The 20,913-nt window shown below is 36.4% G+C and overlaps 2 protein-coding genes across 2 annotated transcripts in view; one reads left to right on the top strand and one right to left on the bottom strand.

Moving 5' to 3' along the window:
- stx8 (syntaxin 8) overlaps nucleotides 1–20,913 on the bottom strand; it is a 614,579-nt gene that overhangs the window by 166,462 nt on the left and 427,204 nt on the right. The gene's annotated exons all lie outside the window — the stretch shown is intronic.
- usp43a (ubiquitin specific peptidase 43a) overlaps nucleotides 1–20,913 on the top strand; it is a 101,489-nt gene that overhangs the window by 68,922 nt on the left and 11,654 nt on the right. The window contains exons 6-9 of the mRNA XM_084426271.1: nucleotides 544–688; nucleotides 11,571–11,733; nucleotides 15,085–15,193; nucleotides 18,963–19,063. Of these exons, the coding sequence (XP_084282397.1) occupies nucleotides 544–688; nucleotides 11,571–11,733; nucleotides 15,085–15,193; nucleotides 18,963–19,063 (518 nt within the window). The remainder of the gene's footprint in view (nucleotides 1–543; nucleotides 689–11,570; nucleotides 11,734–15,084; nucleotides 15,194–18,962; nucleotides 19,064–20,913) is intronic.

Genomic DNA, 20,913 nt, shown 5'->3' with positions numbered 1-20,913 from the left:
CAGTAGTGTGTTCATCTCTTCAGCTCTGTTAGAAATGCTATGGAGATGCTTATGGGATGCTATGGCTATTTCAAAGCCGCCTCAAACAATGTGAGAGGACAGAAACATCAGCATAGGGCGCAACCTTTGTCTGAGATTACAGGAAAAAGGATTACTCACTGCCTCCTTAGGCTTTATAGACAAATCTCAACACTGAATATTATATGATGAGTTCAGGCAACAGATTTTTATTTTGCCTGTTCCACAGAGTTTAGATTAGGTATTATGTGGCTTTTTGTAAAAACTTAGCCTTGTATTAGCAGGGCTTCCCACACAATATACTACTGTAGATGGTGTCTCCCCCTTGTGGTGGGAGGCAGTAATGAGTGTGTATGAGTATGTGCATGGTTGGTTTAGAATAGGTTACTACCATACTAATCTGACTATGACTGCATTATATACTAGTTATCTTCTTTGTTTACTAAAACCCAAGTTGCTCATTTTTCAGAATAATCCATTTCATGGTGTGCAAGGCCATTTGAAACATTTCTCTTTCTCTTATAGGTGATTTTGACAGAGATTAACTCCAACGGGTTCCAGCGCTCTTTCTCTGATGAAGATGATATGACGAGTATCTCAGAGAGTGATGTCATCTACGCTTTCCAGGCTCCACCCCTGTCCGCCAGAGGAGGTTCCATGCGATTCTCAGGTAACCAAAGTGATACATAAGGAAATCAAGGCAATGCTTCTGCTAATTGAATGTTGACCGAAGGTGCTGTAAATGATTCGAGATGTTTGCTAACTCCCATCTCTCACAAGGCCAGAATTATTTTTTTTTTTTCGTGGCAGCTTATTCTGGCCAAGAACTGCCCACTTAGACTGGAGGAAGCCACCGTGTCCTCCTCTGCCGAGTCATCCGATTTACCGTCATCACCCTCAGTGATTCCAGCTTTTCGAAATATTTCACATACCATTTCAGTTTTCCTTAGATACTGTACAAAGCTGTGTAACTTCTTCTGTTTTGTTGGCTGCATTATAATGAGAGGGCTGCGATGACAGATTAGCGATGCTAGAATTTTTATTTTAACTTTAATTCCGGAAAATACAATATTTCTGAGGAAAAAAGTGCGGACCACTTTTTTGCTGTTTTCATTGCCTAGGGCTGTCACAGACAGATTTGATTCCTCTGGACATCTTTTTCAGTGATATCTGTCAGGTAGTAGGGATATTTTGTGGTATTCCACCAAAAATATTAGCTTACAGCACTTTTAAGAAAAATGTAGGCATAAAAGGCAATGTGCTGGAAAATGTAGCATTATAGATAGATATTTACATGGAAATATCTCAGTACACAGTGATTTCTCAGTCCACTGATGCATTTTCGTGATAGGGTTGCAGCGCGACTTTTTCCTTATAAATGAGCTTACTTTTTTTCTCCCAGCTATGCTATAGCACTGTATATCATAAGTTCACTGAAAGGTCTAAAGAAAACTTTCTACTTCAAAATAAAGAAGCTGTTTTGAATTACAGATACAACCCGGTTTACAAGTCTGTATAGCATGTTTGTGTAATATGGCTGTCAGGTGGACGATTGAAGATTGATGACCGTGCTTATGGGGGTTGTCAAAAGTGGAGGATGAAAAAAAAAAATTGAGGGGCAACTTGCTCCATGTAGAATAAACAACTTTTTCTAGCTAAAGCGCGGCGCCACTTTGATAGCACTTAGCTTAGCCCAGTTCATTCATTAGGATCCAAACAGAGATGAAGCTAGAAGCGACCAAACACCTCCACGTTTTCCCTATTTAAATACAGTTACACGAGTAGTTACACAACCAAGTATGGTGACACAAAATAAAACGTGGCGCTTTTCTAAGCGGGTAAAAAGGATAACTATAATGTATGGCGGAATAGCACATGAAGTTGGAAGCACTTCGACTCGGCGAGGGAGAGGATTTTTCAAGCGTGACTTTTTACTGCGCCGAGTCGAAGAGCTTCCAACTTCATGTGCTATTCCGCCATACATTATAGTTATCCTTTTTACCCGCTTAGAAAAGCGCCACGTTTTATTTTGTGTCACCATACTTGGTCGTGTAACTACTCGTGTAACTGTATTTAAATAGGGAAACCGTGGAGGTGTTTGGTCGCTTCTAGCTTCATCTCTGTTTGGATCCTAATGAATGAACTGGGCTAAGCTAAGTGCTATCAAAGTGGCGCCGCGCGCCAGAGCGATTGAGTGCACGCACTGAGACGAGAGAGGTACTGTATGTATCAACTCGTCTTAGTTAAGGGAATAACATAGTTTAATATGAAAAAACGGTGAAGTATCCCTTTAAAGCATGACAAAAGATTATTAAAACATGATTTAAGTGTATTTTAAACTAAAACTTTTGACATTATTACAAAGTGCACTTTTTATTACAAATGGGTAGTTTTTAATAGCAATTGTAAAAAAAAAACATGGGCAAGAAGGTGTGCTTTCGTCAAGTGCTCTTAAGATTTGAAGTACACTACAATTGGACATTCAATACAATTAAGTGCACTTCTTTTTCACAAGGGATGATCTTCTTATGTGATTGCATGTTATTAAAATATATGTGAACTTTTTCTGGGGGAGAAATGCATATAGGGTGCAACACCAGCTGAAATTCATTGCTTACATGTTATTAATACTGTATGTGAATATATATTCACATGAGGGGTTGTGGAACAACTCATAATATCAGCATATTATACAAGGTTCACATGGTTCTGTCAAAACACTTTACTTACTGCTCATCTGGCTATCAACGGTTGACTAATGAGTATATTTTAGCATTTTGCATATTATCCATCTTAATTGCATTGCTGATCACAGCAGCCACATTTATCATCAGATAGGTAGCATCAGTAAAACATTGTAAATGACTCATGACATGATGAAATATATAGCCTACAGTATAAGTTTTAAATATGGCTAATATTGAAAATACTGAATTAGAAAGTGTAATGAAGTGTAAAGCAAATCAGGCTCACATACTGTAGATCTTTCTCCGATTTGGCCTTTTCTACTACAATGAAATATGTTTTCTTGTGCAATTTCCAGTCAGATTAGGCTGTGTTGGGTGTCTGCCAAGGCTTTCTTATTGAAAAAATGAACTTTTGCTATGTGTTAGATTTAGAAATTGATATTCCATCTGATGGAAAATAACAACACTGGGATTACTGCAAAGAAAGACAAATGGATTGGGAATTAGAGTCTCCGTCCTTCTTCTTATCTGTATGCAGCTTTCTTTTTTCCAAATAAACTTTTATTGTGGTACAACCCTCTACAACATACAGGATAATGAACCAATCCATCTGCAAGGTCAATTGAAGTGAATTCTTTTAAAATGTATTTGTATAACACTTTGTACAACAGTAATTGCATGCAAGGAGTTTTAAGGGGTATTATAGCTAGACCTTCAATGACCAATCATGGTTACAAGAAAAGGTAACTTAAAATTGAGCTAGTAAGTAACCTTGGGCATAACTAAGATCAAAAAATAAATCCATCTTCCTCTGTTTGGCCTGACTGGAGGCCATTTTGAAATAATCAGTAATGTGTGTTGATGTATTAAGGCATGTAGATAGTATTTTCACCTGACCAATTTTCTGAGAGAACATTTGGTTTGTTCCAGTTACAAAAGATTAGCCTATTATTGTTTTTAAGTGTAATGTTTTCGACCGAAAACTTGATCACTTGTTCTTATTTCACTTCTGATCATTTTAAGACTATGGATTATCCCTTTTTCCAATTGCCATATGCTCCTGTGCTTTTTACCTGGTTCTAAAACTAGTTTTCTTACAGATATAGTAATTATAGCTCATCAATATCAGAAAACAAGTGCTGCCCAGCTTTGTCATGGGCCTCATTTCTTTTACAATGTGCAGTATATTAAGAGCGTTCATCAAGCTGTTAGAAACTTTCAATTACATTATAAATAACTTTTTGCTTGAAGGCATATTTTATATACATACAGCTACAACTGCAGTGAAAGCTTCAGATGCAGTTTGTCACTCTCTGCGTGATTACACATGACGGTTACCGATCGGCACTAAAATGTGGGTTGTAGTCTTCTGTCACTCTGCAATTATGTCACAGCTTTGTGTCCACTTATAAAGCCCTTTCTTAAAATTGCTTTTATTTTTTAACTGAACTTTTTTTATACAGAAAATTGAGCATCCCTTTCAGATTCAAGATGTATACAAATTAGGATAGTGGATACATTGTTTTCTTTACTCAATGCTAATGTTTTATGTATTTGAGGAGTGGAGAAGAGTCTTAATCTAGCATTTGTCGTCGAGTCATACCCAATGCTGTCTAAAATAGCCTGTGCAAAGCACTTCATCTTTATTAACATGAGATTTTGACAAAATAACAGAAAAAACAGAGTGCCCACATACAGTAGCTACAGTAAACTTTATAACCTGTAAGTTGATTAAAACGTAATGCAATGCACTTACTGCCTCAGATGCGGCCATTTAATGACAGACAAAACACGCATGTCTGAAATTCTCCTAGTTCACTGGTCATAAACATTGTAACTCCTTTTGAACTTGATTTTGGTCAATAATAATAATATAATGACAGTAATATAATATAATAATATATGTCTGACCATATATAAAGCCGTTTATTTATTTATTTTTTGACGATATTAACTGTTTTATAATATCAAGGAAATGCAATTACTCTGCCTCCTTGTTTATTTATTTGAGATGCTTTTACACATATTTGGGTAATGTATTTAGTATAATGCATTGCTTGGGCAGAGATGTACAGTTATTGTTAATTATTTATGTGTGTGCCTACCCATGAGGAGGAAGAGTGAAACTGGACTGCCAGTACACAGGTGTGTGTGTGTGTGTGTGTGTGTGTGTGTGTGTGTGTGTGTGTGTGTGTGTGTGTGTGTGTGTGTGTGTGTGTGTGTGTGTGTGTGTGTGTGTGTGTGTGTGTGTGTGTGTGTGTGTGTGTGTGTGTGTGTGTGTGTGTGTGTGTGTGTGTGTGTGTGTGTGTGTGTGTGTGTGTGTGTGTGTGTGTGTGTGTATATGTTCAAGGAAACAAAGAACTCAGGTTCTATTGTGGTCCTACTCCTAGAACCTTGAAAGGAAATCAGCCACCTTAGTTTACAGGAGTTCAAGGACATGAAAAGGCGGACAGCTTGCACCTGCGAGGCCTTAGAAGGATCTTGAGTCTTGGGAAAGTTACAACGTACGTCAATCACGAAGATTAGAACCTAACTTTGGCGGTGAACAACAGGAATATAAAAGACTGAAGAGTTGATTGCCTCTTTGGATACTGATACGTCAAAACCCCCGACTCTAAAGCCCAGAGCTGAAGACAAGAAGCCCAGAGCTGTCTGCACCTTTGATTGAAAGCATGATTATTGTACAGAGTACAGACAATGCAAAAACTGCCTTTGAGGCTTTGATTTATAGTGTTTTAAGGCTTTGAGCAAGAGCATACCAAGGAGAAGTCTTGACAAAATTTTAAGCATTTTATGCTTAGAATTTAGGCCAGACTCGAATCGACTTACTTTACCTAATCTGAGAATAATCAATTATAAGGTTAAAGGTGTTAAGTTCAAAGTACACACCGCATAACAGATGGCCGCGTCATGTTCACGTCCTCAGACTCGGATTTATGCGATTCTATGTCAAAACACCTTTCATGTACATTACTGAAATAAGAATAAACAAAACTATTTCAATAAAATATAATCTTGTGCTGTCACACAGGAACTACACCATATTACATATAATTTGGTGATAAACCAATTACCAATTAAACCAATCTACAGTTTTTCACTGTATATGGTAAGGTAACTTAGTTAACCAATTAACTTTTTAACTTTTTCTGTAAATATTACAAACATTTTACAGTCTATAGTAGCTCACATTTGGTAGCAGGTATCTTTATGCAGGTAGCAATATCTTTGTCCTCTTTTCCAGTGCATATACCAAATTCCCTCCCTTGAGATGTGATTGACAGACTAGGTTAGAAGATCATCTGTGACTCTGAACTGTTCTTAGACTACATCTGAGTCTCTCTGAAGCATAAGTTGATAGAGGTTTGGTGAGGTCATGTGTAACTGAGCAAATACACACTCCACTTCTCTGATGTTGTGCAATGCTCTTGTAGATTTGCCTGGTATTGTCTGGACTCTCCAGCCCAGACCAGTGAATAATTCATTCTGCATGGACTACTCTTTTACTGCCACTTTAATGAATTACTAATATCTAATATTGCTATTAGAGTCGTCATCTTCCTCAGAACTGTTATGTCATCATGTATCTAGTGTGGTGGAATTAAAGTAATAGTCCAGGTTAAATTAAGTTTGTAAGCGAGTCAAAATTAATTAACATTATGGCTCACATGCTATACAAGTAACTTAAAGGGTCATGGACTGCATTGTCTTATTGTTTTATAATGTTTCTTGGGGTGCATTTATAATGTTAGTCAGAATTTAGAAATAAAAGGTATTTTTGCTACCCTGATTTTAGCCCTCTGATTTGAACGCTCTGTTTGAAGGGGCGTGTCTGCTGTGAGACTTCAGTGTAAACGCCCACTGCTGTGATTGGCTGACATCTTTACTATTACAGCTCTCAAGGTTAACTACTGGTGGAAAGTGTTGATTATAGCACTATATTTAGATCTATAGCATTATATTTAGATAGTGGCATGAAAGGTTGCAGTGATGAGCATGTAGCCAATCACAGACATGTTGAGCGCATGAATGCTGTGATCTCGTCATTGTAACTCAATTTCTGCACTCTCACGAAAGCTTTCATCATAACTAACAGTGCAAACAGAATGTAAATAAGAGATTTGTTGATTATAACGGGAGTTTTGGCGAGAGTCCAGAACTCAGCCACTGATAAACTTGCGCTGTTTGATTGACAGCTCCAACGATTGTAAAGGGAGCGTTCTTTGATCGCTTTCTATATAATTTAATCAGTCTAAATAAGATTATTTTCATCCTACTAAGAGAAACAATGTGAAGTTGACCATTTAGTCACTGGTTTGATTTTCTGACACACAGACAAAGAACATCTGACTATAGCGACATGAATCATTACATATCAGAAATCACTTTTCACAGATCGTGCATTAGAATTAACAGTTACTTACATGTTGTGGCATTACTGTCAAGGCCATATCGTAAAAGTCCGTTTGCAAAGCCTGTGCCGAAATTGCGACTGATTTACAAGCGAATTCACAGTAAGATGCACCGAACAAACAAATAATGCTCAACTGAGACATTCACATTGTTGAAAATAAATAACCACATTCCTAGCATTAGGACCCTTTAGGTAATATTATTTTTAGTCCAGTTATCCATCGCTCCTCTCTCCTTGTCATCTCACTAACACGCAATGTCGGTCTTTCACCTATAGGCACATTCTATAACGAGTCGTTTTCTGGGCTTGGTTACAATAAAAGCTGTTTTTGGACTAACAAGGAAGGTTTCAGTTCTGAAACGTACAGGATATTCTTATTGGATGATTACCTCTTATATGTCAAAAGCTCAAGGAAAATTGTATTATTGTTGTGAGGTAACAAAGGAAAACTGCTGAGATTGAAGGCAAGTCAGTGGTTGATAGATTACTTACAAATTGTAATACGCTACTTATTTCAAATTACATGACACAAATTTTAAAGAGTAATGTAATCTATTACATTACACATTTTAGGTAATATAATTGGACTGTACTTTTTTATTTATTTTATGGCGCTTTTCCACTGCATGGTACGGCTTGGCGCGGCACGGCTCGGCATGGCTTGGCTCGGTTAGCTTTTCCACTGCAGTTTAGTACTGCTTAAAATTGGGTGGGATTATAGACTGATCGTAATAGTTGCGGCGCCTCTATAGCCGTGGCATCATCATAAACGCGTCACAAACAAATGCACTACACAGGAGCAATGGAGCATATCGATGGAATGGTGTTCTTGATTCTCGGCATGTGGATGTTTTTCACTGCAAGATGAAGAAGTTTGTTTGTTTGGGTTTGGTGTCTCATGTCGCAAATCCAATAATGCTGGTAGTGACTATTCTCTCTGACCAATCAGTGATCTGCAGTGTTTACATGTCACATTTTAGTATGTCATTAGATTACTTTTGACCTTACCCATTTATCACATTGATTTGAATAGGATAATCTTGTACCATATTGACATAAAAGTGCAAATATAAAGAAAATACATTGCCGTTTTTATCAACAACATGAAGAGTATTAAACTTTACATTACTGTACATTAGGATTTCGAAAACTGGTGTTGAAGTAATTGCAGGGGGTCCGTAATGAATTAATCTTATTTAAAATAAAAACAATACAAATAAAACACTATAACACAAAAACAAAACACAAAAAAGTGTGACTATATGACCATTACCCGACATCAGAGAACTGAAATCATGCAAATGTTTTGTTTTGGAATCTGATTACGTAATCCAGATTACATATAATCAGTTACAGCTAACAACTAACAACTAACCAGCACTGTTAGGAGCCTCTATTGGCTCGTCCTTTGGCCTTAAAATAAAGTCATGGCTGAACAGAAAAATTCTGTCAATATCCAGAAAAGACTGCATTGTTCTGCAAAAGCATTCAAACTGTGGGTTGGTCTTAGTATGTTTGCGTCTGTGAAAGTGTGAAATGTATGTGTGTGTCAGTGAGGGCCAAGTTTAATTATGGCTCTCACAAGCTCACAGTTCCCCTCTTCAATCTGCTCCAGCTGGCCCTCAAATGAGACACTGACGAGTAAGGCCTGCTGTGAGTGTGCGATAGAGAGCGAATCAGAGAGTGAGATAGAAACACTTCCATCCTGCCATGAAAAGAAGATATTGTACATAAGCACTTGCTACTTATCTCATTGGATTGCTAAAGAGAACCAATATTTATCCAGAACTTATTTTGATGGTGTCAAGTATTGGTCAGTGTAACTGTATTCATATTATACAGGGAATATATGTCGAATAATGTCTAGGAACAGTCTACAAGCATAGAGTTCTGTCAGATATATTACATGAAATGAAAGTTAAATGACAAAAAACCCTGGTATTTAGTGTTTGTGTTATTTAGTGTTTTGCGACCTTGAATGTATATTAACATTCAAAAGTTAAGGAGCAGTATGAATTTTTTTTTTTAGCAAGGATGCATGAAATTGATCGGTCTCGCTTTAGTTTAGGGTCCAATTCTCATTATTAACTAACTATTAACTATAACTTTTTTTCCTAATTTCTGCTTATTAATAGTTAGTAAGGTAGTTGTTAAGATTAGGTATTGGGTAGGATTAAGGGATGTAGAATATGGTCATGCAGTATATAAGGCATTAATATGTGCTTTATAAGTACTAATAAACAGCCAATATCCTAGTAATATGCATGCTAATAAGCAACTAGTTAATAGTGAGAATTGGCCCCTAAACTGACAGTTTACCAATTGATCAAAAGGGACAGGATTTTTTTTGTAACAATGTCAGTCTTTAGTATTTCAGATTAACTTGAAATGGTAAAAAATTCTGACATTTCTTTTGAACTTTTTATTCATTATGTTATTGAGCACCAAATCAGCATATTAAAATGATTTATCAAGGATCATGTGACACTGAAGACTGGAATAATGATGTTAATTTCTTTTTTCTTTTTATATTCATAGCAGGAATAAATTACATATTAAAATCTAGTACAATAGAAAACGGTTATTTTAAATTACAATATTAATGTTTTACTGTATTTTATTAATGGAACCTTGGTGTGCACAAGATACTTCTTTAAAAAAATTAAGTAACACCAAAGGTTTGCCATGATAAAATTTGCATTGGTTTTCCCATTCAAAATGGATCAATCACATTTATAGAAAGATAAGATGACACATTTTAGATGACTTAATGAGAAAAGTAACATAAGAGAAAATGACATAGATATCAATGAGATTTTTAAAGCAAAAAAAAATAAATAAAAAAAACCCACAATAAATACAGTTTATTTATAAAGTTATAAATAAAGTTAGTCACAATAAATTTTGATTCTACTGTATGTAGATAGAGATCAGCAAAGGTATTACTGCGCAAACATGGTTTGCGAGGAAACTTCCTGTGACCTCATTGACAAAATGGCTAAAAAAATAGTGTATTTTTGAAATTCAAAAAATGCCAAAGGATTTCTGTGATGGGTAGGTTTAGGTGTACGGTTAGTGTTAGGGGATAGAATATACAGTTGGTACAGTATTAAAAACCATTACGCCTATGGAGAGTCTCCATAAACCGTGTGTGTGTGTGTGTGTGTGTGTGTGTGTGTTGTCCTGCATTGTTGGCTTTTAATCACAATTCAGGATCAAACATCCACTTCTGATTGAAGTGAAATATCAGAGCATGCCAGCAGTCACCAAGGAAACCAAAGGGTAGTTACAAGATTGATGCAGGAATAAAATTATACATGTATCATACATGTCTACACATACTGATACACAAGATACAACATATAGAAAACACAAGTAAGAGAACTTACTAACACACTATAGAACACACTATATAACAATCACACTTTCCATTCCAAAAAATTGAGCTGCAAAATGGGTCATTGGAAAGTCATATATCATATATATCATAATATCATATATTGATCACCAAGAGCATATATTGACCGCCTACTCTACGTTTACATATTCAGGGTCCTATCTTACACCCGGCGCAATGCAGCGCCAAGCGCGATGCAAGTGTTTTTTGCTAGTTACAGTCCGACGCAGTTATCATTTTCACGTCCTGCGCCAATTTGTTTAAATAGCAAATGCATTTGCGCCCATTGTGCACCCATGGTGCGTGCTGGTCTGAAAACGAGGTGTGTTCTGACGCAGTTTTGGCACGTTGCTATTTTGAGGCAACAGAAATAGACTGCGCCACTGAAACCTGGTCTAAAGTCAATGGCGCAATATTTATTTATTTATTTATGTTATTTAAAGAGCGAGTTAGTAATGTGCGCCTAAAGGCGGGTCCACAATGCGCGTACACTCTGCTTATTAAACACACAGGGACGCACAGCAGCACAAAAACATGCCAAATATTTAAAATAAAAGGATTACAATGTAAAAGATGATTATTGTGTACATAAAGATATGGTGGAATCCGGCTTGTCCCGTAGATGGTCTGCGCACTTTTACCTCGCACACGAGCAGTTCCGTTTGCGCTCTGGAGACGGCTTCGGTCTTTCCACTATCAAATTCCGTCATGTAAATAGCAAATCTGCCATGGCGCGAGCGCAACTGGCATTTAAAGGGAATGGGAGATGAGACTCTGATTGGTTTAACGCACGTAAATCCCAAAACACACCCATTACTTAAAAATACCCATTACCCATAATTTAAAAATAATGGAATTGTTGGATAAATACCCCTTTAACTCACTGTAAATGTATGAAACATAACTGACCTTTCTTTTTCATTTTCTTTTAAGTTTTGATGGCACTACGTACAAAGGTCTAATTTTCTCACTGAACTGATTTATAATTACACACTATTATTTTGCAACACTTTTGATGTTTAATAAGATGCTTGTTTCTTTTTATCTTTCATAGGGATCCATCACTCCCTCCCTTCGTCCCCATACACCGCAGAGCCCAAAGGTCACAGGTTACCACCCTCAGGGACGTTATCATCAGAATTCTTGAATCAGGGTGGTTCTTCAAAGATCCTCCTGTTACTCTGCAATGTTGCTGGATCTGGCCAAGAAGCTACAAGGTGACTAAAGCACTACTTCACTATCTTAAACCTAATGTTACAGAAGGACCCCTTTAAGGGTTTCCCAACCTTTTTGCCAACTGAACCCCAAATTGTTTGCTTGAATTCCTCTCTGAAATTTGAATGTTCTAACCCCTTTGATGGATAGTTAAATGGAGCTTAAATGTTTATAATTACAGTTGTGGTCAGAAGTAATGGCACCACTGGTAAATATGGTCAATGATGGCTGTAAAAAATAAATCTGCATTGTTTATCCTTTTGATCTTTCATTCAAACAAAATTATAAAAAAATCTAACCTTTCATTGAAGCAAAAAAATATTGAAAGTGGGGGAAAATTGCATTTTGAAATGAATGTTTTTCTCCAAAACACCACAATTATTGGCACCTCTAGAATTTTTTATGAGTAAAATATCTCTGAAGTATATTTCCGTTAATATTTACTTTTTTTTTTTTTGCACACCAGAGTGACTAAGAACATGAAATTGTCTAGCTATGGCTTCGTGTTTCACAGGAGTTTAAATATGAGGAAAAACAAAGGCCAAATTCCCTTAATCATTCATCACAATGAGTAAATCCAAAGAATATAGTTCTGATGTGCATCAAAAGATTGTTGAGCATCACGAAAAAGAAAGTGGCTGTAAGAAAATAGCTAAAGAATTGAAAATCCCCATTTCCACCATCAGGGCAATAATTAAGAAGTTCCAATCAACTAAATATGTTACGAATCTGCCTGGAAGATGTATAGACGTGTTGTCTTAATGCACGGTGAGGAGGAAAGTTTGAGTGGCCAAAGACTCCAAGAATCACAGATGGAGAATTGCTGAAATTAGTTGAATTTTGGGGTCGGAATGCCTAAAAAAAAACAACCCCTACATCACCACATGTTGTTTAGGAGGGTTTCAAGAAAAATCCTCCTCACTCATCCAGAAACAAACTCCAGCATTTCCAGTTGTCAGAACCGACTAGAACTTCAAACGGGACTGGTTTCTGTGGTCAGATGAAACTTTCTTTAAAAAAAACCTTTTTGGTGCAAACAGGGATAAAAAGAACACCATGCCCACGTTTTAATATACCACTGGATCTTTAATGTTGTGGGCCTATTTTTAGTTTTATATGTAAAATTAGATTTGACTGTTTTACACATTTAAAAATATACATTAATTTTGTTAAGAAAATGTAATTCATTTATTAAGTGTTTGCAATAACAAAATGTGAAGCAGATGGGTGTAAGGCTGCAGCATTCAGTCATTTGCTATAGTTGTTTGTTCCTGCAGAAATATTATCGTGTGATTAAAAGCAAGCAAGCAAGCAACTTTATTTATATAGCACATTTTTAAACAACAGACGTTGCTCCAAAGTGCTTTACAGAAGCGAAAACATTAAAATCATATAACAAAGCAAACATAACTTATTCGAAAGCTAAAGAAAATAAATACGTTTTTAAATAAGACTTAAAAGTGGCAATTGATGGAGCTGACCTCACGTGGAATGGGAGACTATTCCAGAGTTTGGGACCTACCACAGAAAAAGCACAATCTCCTTTTGATTTTAAATGATAACGAGGGACCTTTAAAAGCCGTTGGTCAGAGGACCTGAGAACTCTAGAAGGAGAGTAGGGAATAATAAGATCACTGATGTACTGGGGGGCAAGGCCTGATAGGGCCTTGTAAACAAACAAGAGAACTTTAAAATCAATCCTGAATTTAACAGACCATTTAAAATCCATGTGTATATTTATCATTTTAAAGATCCAATATCCCAAACGTGCAAGTCGAGTGATTCATTGGAAATTAATTTTAGACCTACTGGTACAAGAGACATTTCTAGATTCACAAGGACATTAATTCATACAAGTCAGATCAGTCAGCGCTGTCAGAATCAATAATCCAAGGAAGTAAACTGCAGCACAGGAATCATCTTACATGCTCCAACTACAGATGCACTGATACTGGACTCTGGGGAGTGCTGCATCTGGCAGTCTTTGTCCCTAACCTCCAGCTGTCAATCAAAGTATCGCTCCCTCACCCGTGGACACAGGGCAATGGGTGGAAACAGATGACAGGTATTCCCCTGGAACACCTACAAATGCCAGGATGACATTTTAGGGCCTAAGGAAGGAGCGAGAGAGTGAGAGAGCGAGCGAGCGAGAGAGAAAAAGAGGAAGTGTTTGTGTACTGCACCTTAATGGCAGATGCCTCCCAGCCTCTGGCCCACATTTGATAGTGAAGTTGCCTTTCTGGTTCAACAATTGCAACAAAATATAAGGGTTATATCAAAAATCAGGTTCATATTTTCTATGTGAGAGGTGAATTGTATAACTTTTGCAATGTTAATTTGATCCTGTCCTAACTTAATGTGCAGAGACAAGTTTGCTTGACTCAACTAATGTCACTTAGAAGCAGGACTACCTGTAATATCTGATTACTGGGGAAGTGACTATTTTAGTTCTTGGGAAATCTTATTTTTTGTGTGTGGTGCAGCAGTTTGGCTAGCCAGACTAAACGACAAACCACACTGCAGCTTATTCTGGCCAATATCTGTCCATTTAGACAGGAAGTAATGGTCTGAACGACATACAGTATAAAGCAAAACACCACAGTTTATACCACAATATTAGACTGGTGTGGATAAAAAGGGGCACAGCAATCTCTACCAATGTTAATACAGAAACACTTGGAAAAATAATGGAAATATTTTATAGACTCAGATTCTACGGACTATCTAGTTAACTTAATGCTTAATAAATTGCTTCAAACTAAACTCTGAATATCTTTCAAAGATTTGATGTTGCTAACCTGGCAAACTCTGGCAAATCCAGTGATTATTTCATCCTCATCAAGCAATCATGACTTAATAAATGCTGTGTCGCCTTTGTAATGTTCAGGGAGGGAAGAGTGAGGCAAGGATATATTGCAGCAGTAGTTTATTTCAAACAAGAAGATAATCCAAATTGCGGAGATGACAGTTTAGTTTAACCAAGACAATAACTGATAAACTAGATAGATAGATATATACAGGGGTAAATGAGGAACTAAACAAGACACAGGTGAACATAATCAGAAATCATGAAAACCATAATTGGTAACTATGGAAACAAACTCAAACACAGGAAGAGAAAACCAAAGCAATGGAACAGAAATATCTTTCAGAATAAGAGTCTTAAACAGGTATAACATGACATCCTTACTATTGTAATGTCAACCAATCAGATTAGAGCTTGCCGGATTGAGAAAATGCATATTTATATAGTCAGATAATCTTAGAGTAGTGATGCAGGGAAAAATAAATAAGTCTTAGGTCTACACAAAATTGTGCTTTCACTCATTTTGACTTTTGCTTTCTTTCTCCAGGTTTGGGCCTCCGTTCCTGATGAGAGTAGAAAGGACTCTTTCTTGGGATCATTTGCGACAGAGTGTCTGCAATAAGCTTTACTTATTTCAAAAAAATACGATCGTAAAGGTGAGTGTGAGCTGATCATGGATTACTACTCTCAGGTTTTGATGTTAGCGCCATGTGCTGCGGTTAGAGCTAGGGTAATTATGGGATATTGAATTTCTTTATTATGACAGAAGCCTCTCGATAATTATGACACCGCTCTCACTGCAAGCTTAAATGTTTAGATGAGGGAAGGATAATCACAGACCAATTAGTTGAATACAGGAGATGAAGAGATGAGGAGAAAGAGAAATGGTCATGTGTACAGTACACACCTGTTGGACTTACTGACTGAATATGAACACATGTGTTAATTATTATTCATCGGTCATTACCTTTTAGATACATCCTGAAGCGCTATGTTATTTCCTTATAAGTTTAAATATGCAGGAATGTGACCATAAATGGTCATGTGCCAACGCTGCCCTCTGAGGCTCACTGTTGTATCCATTTTCCCAAAAAAGAGATTCTTCTTTAACATTCATGAAGTTTGTCATAAAGTCAGTGAATAATCTTGAATTAAAATTCAAAATATATTTTGAATTACTATAGTATATTTAACTTACAGCTTCAGTCATATCATTTAAATGCCATAGATGCCACTGTTTTGTAACACCAGTCTTGTTCTTTACAATTATTTGTTCTTACAGTATTAGACCCATTAGATTGTTTAGGAGACTTTTAGAACATGTTTCAGAAAATTAATGAGATAGAAAGACACAAGAGATCTTACATTGTCTTCTAAGTGCTTCAGTACAACAAATTGGCCAGTACTGCAGAGCAGAGTTGTATTGTTTTAACGTCTTCTCGGGATAATAAATTAAAGGACCAATATAAACTCACCTCCTCAAACAAAAGACTGCTGCCGTTTTCATCTGTTCATTGGTTCCCATTAAATCTTTAATTTATCACTCTGTGCGCTTGAGTGCAGCTCCATTTTGTTCTATTTATGCTTAAAATCCTGATGTTCCTCTCTTCCTCATTTCCACTATGCTACTGTCATTCCCAGAGAAAAGAATAAACAAATGCCATTTTTCCATCCTCTTTTAATGCATTAGTTCACCCCCAAAAATGTATATTATCAAGAGAATTTCATTATTATTTTCAATGATGCCAGAAAGTTTGTGAATTAAGAATTTTCCATATTGCTATAAACATTTGATCTTCAAAAGGATCATATCTTATTCTAAATCCTTTTGTCATGAAAATGAAATGTTGTCACTTATATACTTGTATGTGAACCTTTAGGATTATCAGATATTTGAAAACGTCATTGGAATAAGGTAATTAATGGGACAAAATTGGCCCTGGTCAACTGAACAAAGGTCAACCTGGAGCTGAAAAGAATTAGTTCACCCAAAAAAAACAAAAAAACAATTCTGTCATTTTATCATCCTCATGTTGTTCCAAACCCATAAGACTTCATCTTCAAAACACAAATGAAGATATTTTTTAATGAAACTTTCCCTCAATTCAAACTTCAAAAAGTTAATAGAGAGATGGTACAAGTAATACGAATCAAGTCTTCTGAAGAAACACAATCGTGTTATAAATTGAACAGATTTAATTCAGGCTTTTATTCACATATAAACATTGATCAGCGCACATACATAGAAAACATCAAATTGGGTCAATGGCAGCTCAACCATACTTGCTTCATTTTAAGGTTAACTCTCCCTTTATGTCTAGCCCTTATCACACATGTTTGTGGAAGTTTGCCATGCCTTGGTCAACTTCCTAAAAAATCATTATTGATGCTTCCCAGGCTGGAAAAGTTTGCAAAACTATTTTCCACCTATCAGATTACAGTTCTTGCTATTAACGTATACAAGTAGAAGAAGCTACAATGTTACTTTACATAGGAGTGGATGTCTAACAAATATCACTCCAGGAGAAAGACATCTTATATTCTAGAAAGAACCCCATAGTAACATCTAAAGGACCTGTGGCCTCTCTTACATTATTTAAGATTAGTGTTTATGAGTCCACCATCGAGCAAACACTCTCCAAGAAGAATATTGCTACCCGTCTAATGTTTGCCAGAGACCGTGAGCCAGAAGACTATTGGAAGAATGTCTTGTGGACAGATGAGTCCTAAATATAACTTTTGGTTTAAATGAGAAGCATTACATTTGGGGAAAACCAAAATACTGCATTCAATAATATTATAATAATCCCAACTGTAAAGCACGGTGGTGGCATTATTATTGTTGTTTGGGGCTAATTTACTGCCTCTGGACAAGGCTTAACATTTATTGATGGAACGAAGAATCCTGCGTTTTCTAAAGGGTGTCAGTTCTTGAACTACAGTTCAACAGAAAGACGATAAGACAACGGCACTTAACACGCAGAGGCCTGATCCCCAATTACCGAAAACGTTTGATTGCTGTTATTGTCACTCAAGGTCACACCAGATTCTGAAGGGAAATGTTCACTCCTAATTTAACATCAGATAAAGTTCTGATCTATGTACACTACTATTGAAAAGATTGGATTGGTAAGATTTTTTTTCTCTTAAGTCCCTCGGGGCTGCCAACTGTCACGCATTCAGCGTGAGACTCGCTCAGTTAACACTGCTCTCACGCCACACATCCATTTTCTCACGCAGTGAAAAATGGCGGAGCAAAGAGGACACAGACAGACAAGACAGAGCAGGTTACTTTTGATATGAATCAAAGTCTCAGCTTTTAAATTCTGTCAATTGTATTCCAAAATTAAAATAATAAATACCTTTTTGGCGCTCTTTAATGTGGCGCGTGACAGATCGCTGTAGCGCCTCAGGTCAAGCGCCTCTTGAACCGATCATCTCTTACTAGTTAATAGTAAATAAACGTATATGAGCATCAGAAGGTATGTTGAAAGGTATAGTATAACTTACTGAAATGAATCATGTCTCCTGTAATCGCTCCATCCGTGTTTCAACGGTGGATAGACGTCAATTAAACAGCTTGTAAACAATGTCACGTTACATTTATATGGAAACTTGTTTCCACCACAGAATAAAAAATAAAAAAGGTAATTGCGACTTTTTATCTCGCAATTGCATGATATAAAGTCGCAATTACGTGTTATAAAGTCAGAATTGTGAGATATAAACTTGCAATTCTGAGGAAAAAAGTCACAATTGTGAGTTTATATCTCGCAATTATCTTTTAAATTGTTTTATTCTGTGGCGGAAGCAAGCTTCCATACATTTACCTTAGTTAGCAAGAAAAAAATTACTATAGAGTATTTTGCTAACACTATAGGCCTATTACATATTATAGTATAATGTTATTATAAAAAAAATGCATTATATTAATTTGAGTTGTTAATTTTAACCTTTAATAATAATACCAGCTGACAGGGCTCCCTGTATGTTTACAGCATTAGTTGAGAGATTTTTCCTAGAGAAAAATTAACATGTAGCTTCTGTACTTGATATTTATCCAAATTAATCGATATTGAATCAGGATTGGAATTGAATCACAAGCGAATGGATTGATATCCTGAAATTTGAGTCAAGCACTAATAAAAACATTAGGCTACCAGTCGTACCATGTAAACATTGTAACGTTGTCACTGAACTTAAGGAAATTCTGTTTAGTTACCAAATGTTTTGACAATCATGTGCAGCAGGTTGGTGTGCAGCATGCATGAATGAGATGAGGAGTAAACAACAGGGAGTAAACAGACTTTATTCTGAATCCATAACTCTCAGGAGATTGTAGGAGAAACTTAGGAGAATAGTGATAGAGAATAAAGAATATAATTGTTACATTTGTGCTAAAAAGCTGTATTTTGCCTTCCACAGACTACTGAACTGTTTAAGATGCGTGTGGTGGGTGGGTCGGCTTCCTGCAGTTACCTGTCTCCCTATGACAGCAGACCTCTGTGCCACCCAACTGTGGACAGGTGAGCCCACATTCCCCACCTGAAGAACAAATGTTATTTTATGTTTTTGAAAGAAGTTTTTTGCTCACCAAGGCGGAATGTGTTTGGTCAAAAATACAGTAAAAACAGTAATATTGTGAATTATTATTACAATTTTGAATAACTGTTTTATATTTTAATATATTTTTGTAATGCAATTTAATTATAATGTAATTTATTCTTGTGATGGCAAAGCTGAATTTTCAGCAGCCATTACTCCAGTCTTTAGTGTCAAATCATTCTGATGTGCTGATTTAGTTATCAATTAACATTATTATCACAGCTGAATAACGTAATATTTTTGTGGAAACCGTGATAATTTTTTTAAGATTCTTTGATGAATAGAAAGTTCAACAAAATTTTTTTTTTTTTTTTTTTTTTGGAGCAATGTAAAAGTCTTGTCACTGATCAATTTATCGTCCAATTTCTTATCCTGTCGCGTCTGGTTCAGTTTTGAGACTCTTATTTTGATCTTCTCTTCACTTCCTTTTGTTCCTGTGTTTGTTTCTGTTTCCTCAGTTCCTAGGTTACTAGTACACACTTGTTAGTTACCATAGTTACTGAATATGTTCTTCACCTGTTTCTTGTTTAGTTAATTCATAACTCTTGTATTTATATCCCAGTGTTTTAGTCTTGAGTTGTCGGTTATTGTCTTAGTTTGACTAAGCTGTTTTGTTGCCAGTTTCTCCATTGGATTATGATCATCGTTATCATTGTCTCCTTGGATTATCTTTTGGTTTATTTAAATAAAATACCGTTGCATGTCTTCGCCTTTACACCTTCATGCAGCGTTACACATCCTTGGAGAATAAAAGGTTTCTTTTTTTTATCTTTCTGATCCCAAACTATGTGTTCTATTAGGGCTGGGCGATTTAAATCGTGAGATTGTTATGCGCATCTTGTCAGTAAAGCCGGTTCCTTGATTAGTAGTAAGTCGCCATCACCTGCTTTCAGATGGAGCGGCATTTACTACAAAGAGCCGTAGTTAACTGACAAGCTGAGCCATATCGCATTAAAATCGCGGACGCTTGTCAGTTAACTACGGCTCTGTGTAGTAAATGCCGCTCCATCTGAAAGCAGGTGATGGCGATTTACTACTAATCAAGGAACCGGCTTTACTGACAAGATGCGCATAACAATCTCACGATTTAAATCGCCCAGCCCTATGTTCTATACACCCTGAGTGCTTATCAGTGCAGTGCTGCTAAAAGTTAATATCTCCAGCTGCTTTAAACTTTTTAATTGGTCTCCGAACACCCACATCACAGTATTGTAACCTAGTTTGGACTAATTGTTTCCTCTTCTCTGCATCATGTTTGTGAGGCTCTTGAGAGACAAACCCAACAAGCTAAACCATGAAGAGCTCATCCTCACAGTGCTGTAGGTGTAACGCACACGAGTCTCAAAAGCCAATGATCCATTTCTCAATTTAAACAGCTTAAAACTCAGTTCCACAGTCGTGACTGCAGCCTCATTCGCTCCTCTGCCTGCTATTCTGGGCTATTTTCCTTTCTCTGAAGTGAATATAACAGAATTATGATTTTTTTTTTATTTGTAAATGTGTTTTACTTTAAAGTTCAAGGTTTTTAAATGAGAGTTCAGTAGAATAGAATTATAATCTTTAGAGCAGATTATGTATGAAACCACAAACTAATACTGGGTTTGACGGTAATGTGTACGTTTGTGTGTGCGTGAAGAAATGACAGGGATAGATGAAGTGACGCATGAATAATAAGAATGTTTTTATTTCTGAATCACATTGCATGTAACTAGTTACTCCCCGACACCGCATACTACAGTTTTTTTAAGTACCTCGGAAGTACCATATATAT

The sequence above is a fragment of the Rutilus rutilus genome (assembly GCF_951802725.1).
Source record: "Rutilus rutilus genome assembly, chromosome: 12".
Classification (NCBI taxonomy): Eukaryota; Metazoa; Chordata; class Actinopteri; order Cypriniformes; family Leuciscidae; genus Rutilus; species Rutilus rutilus.
This window is presented reverse-complemented; position numbering and strand designations above follow the sequence as displayed.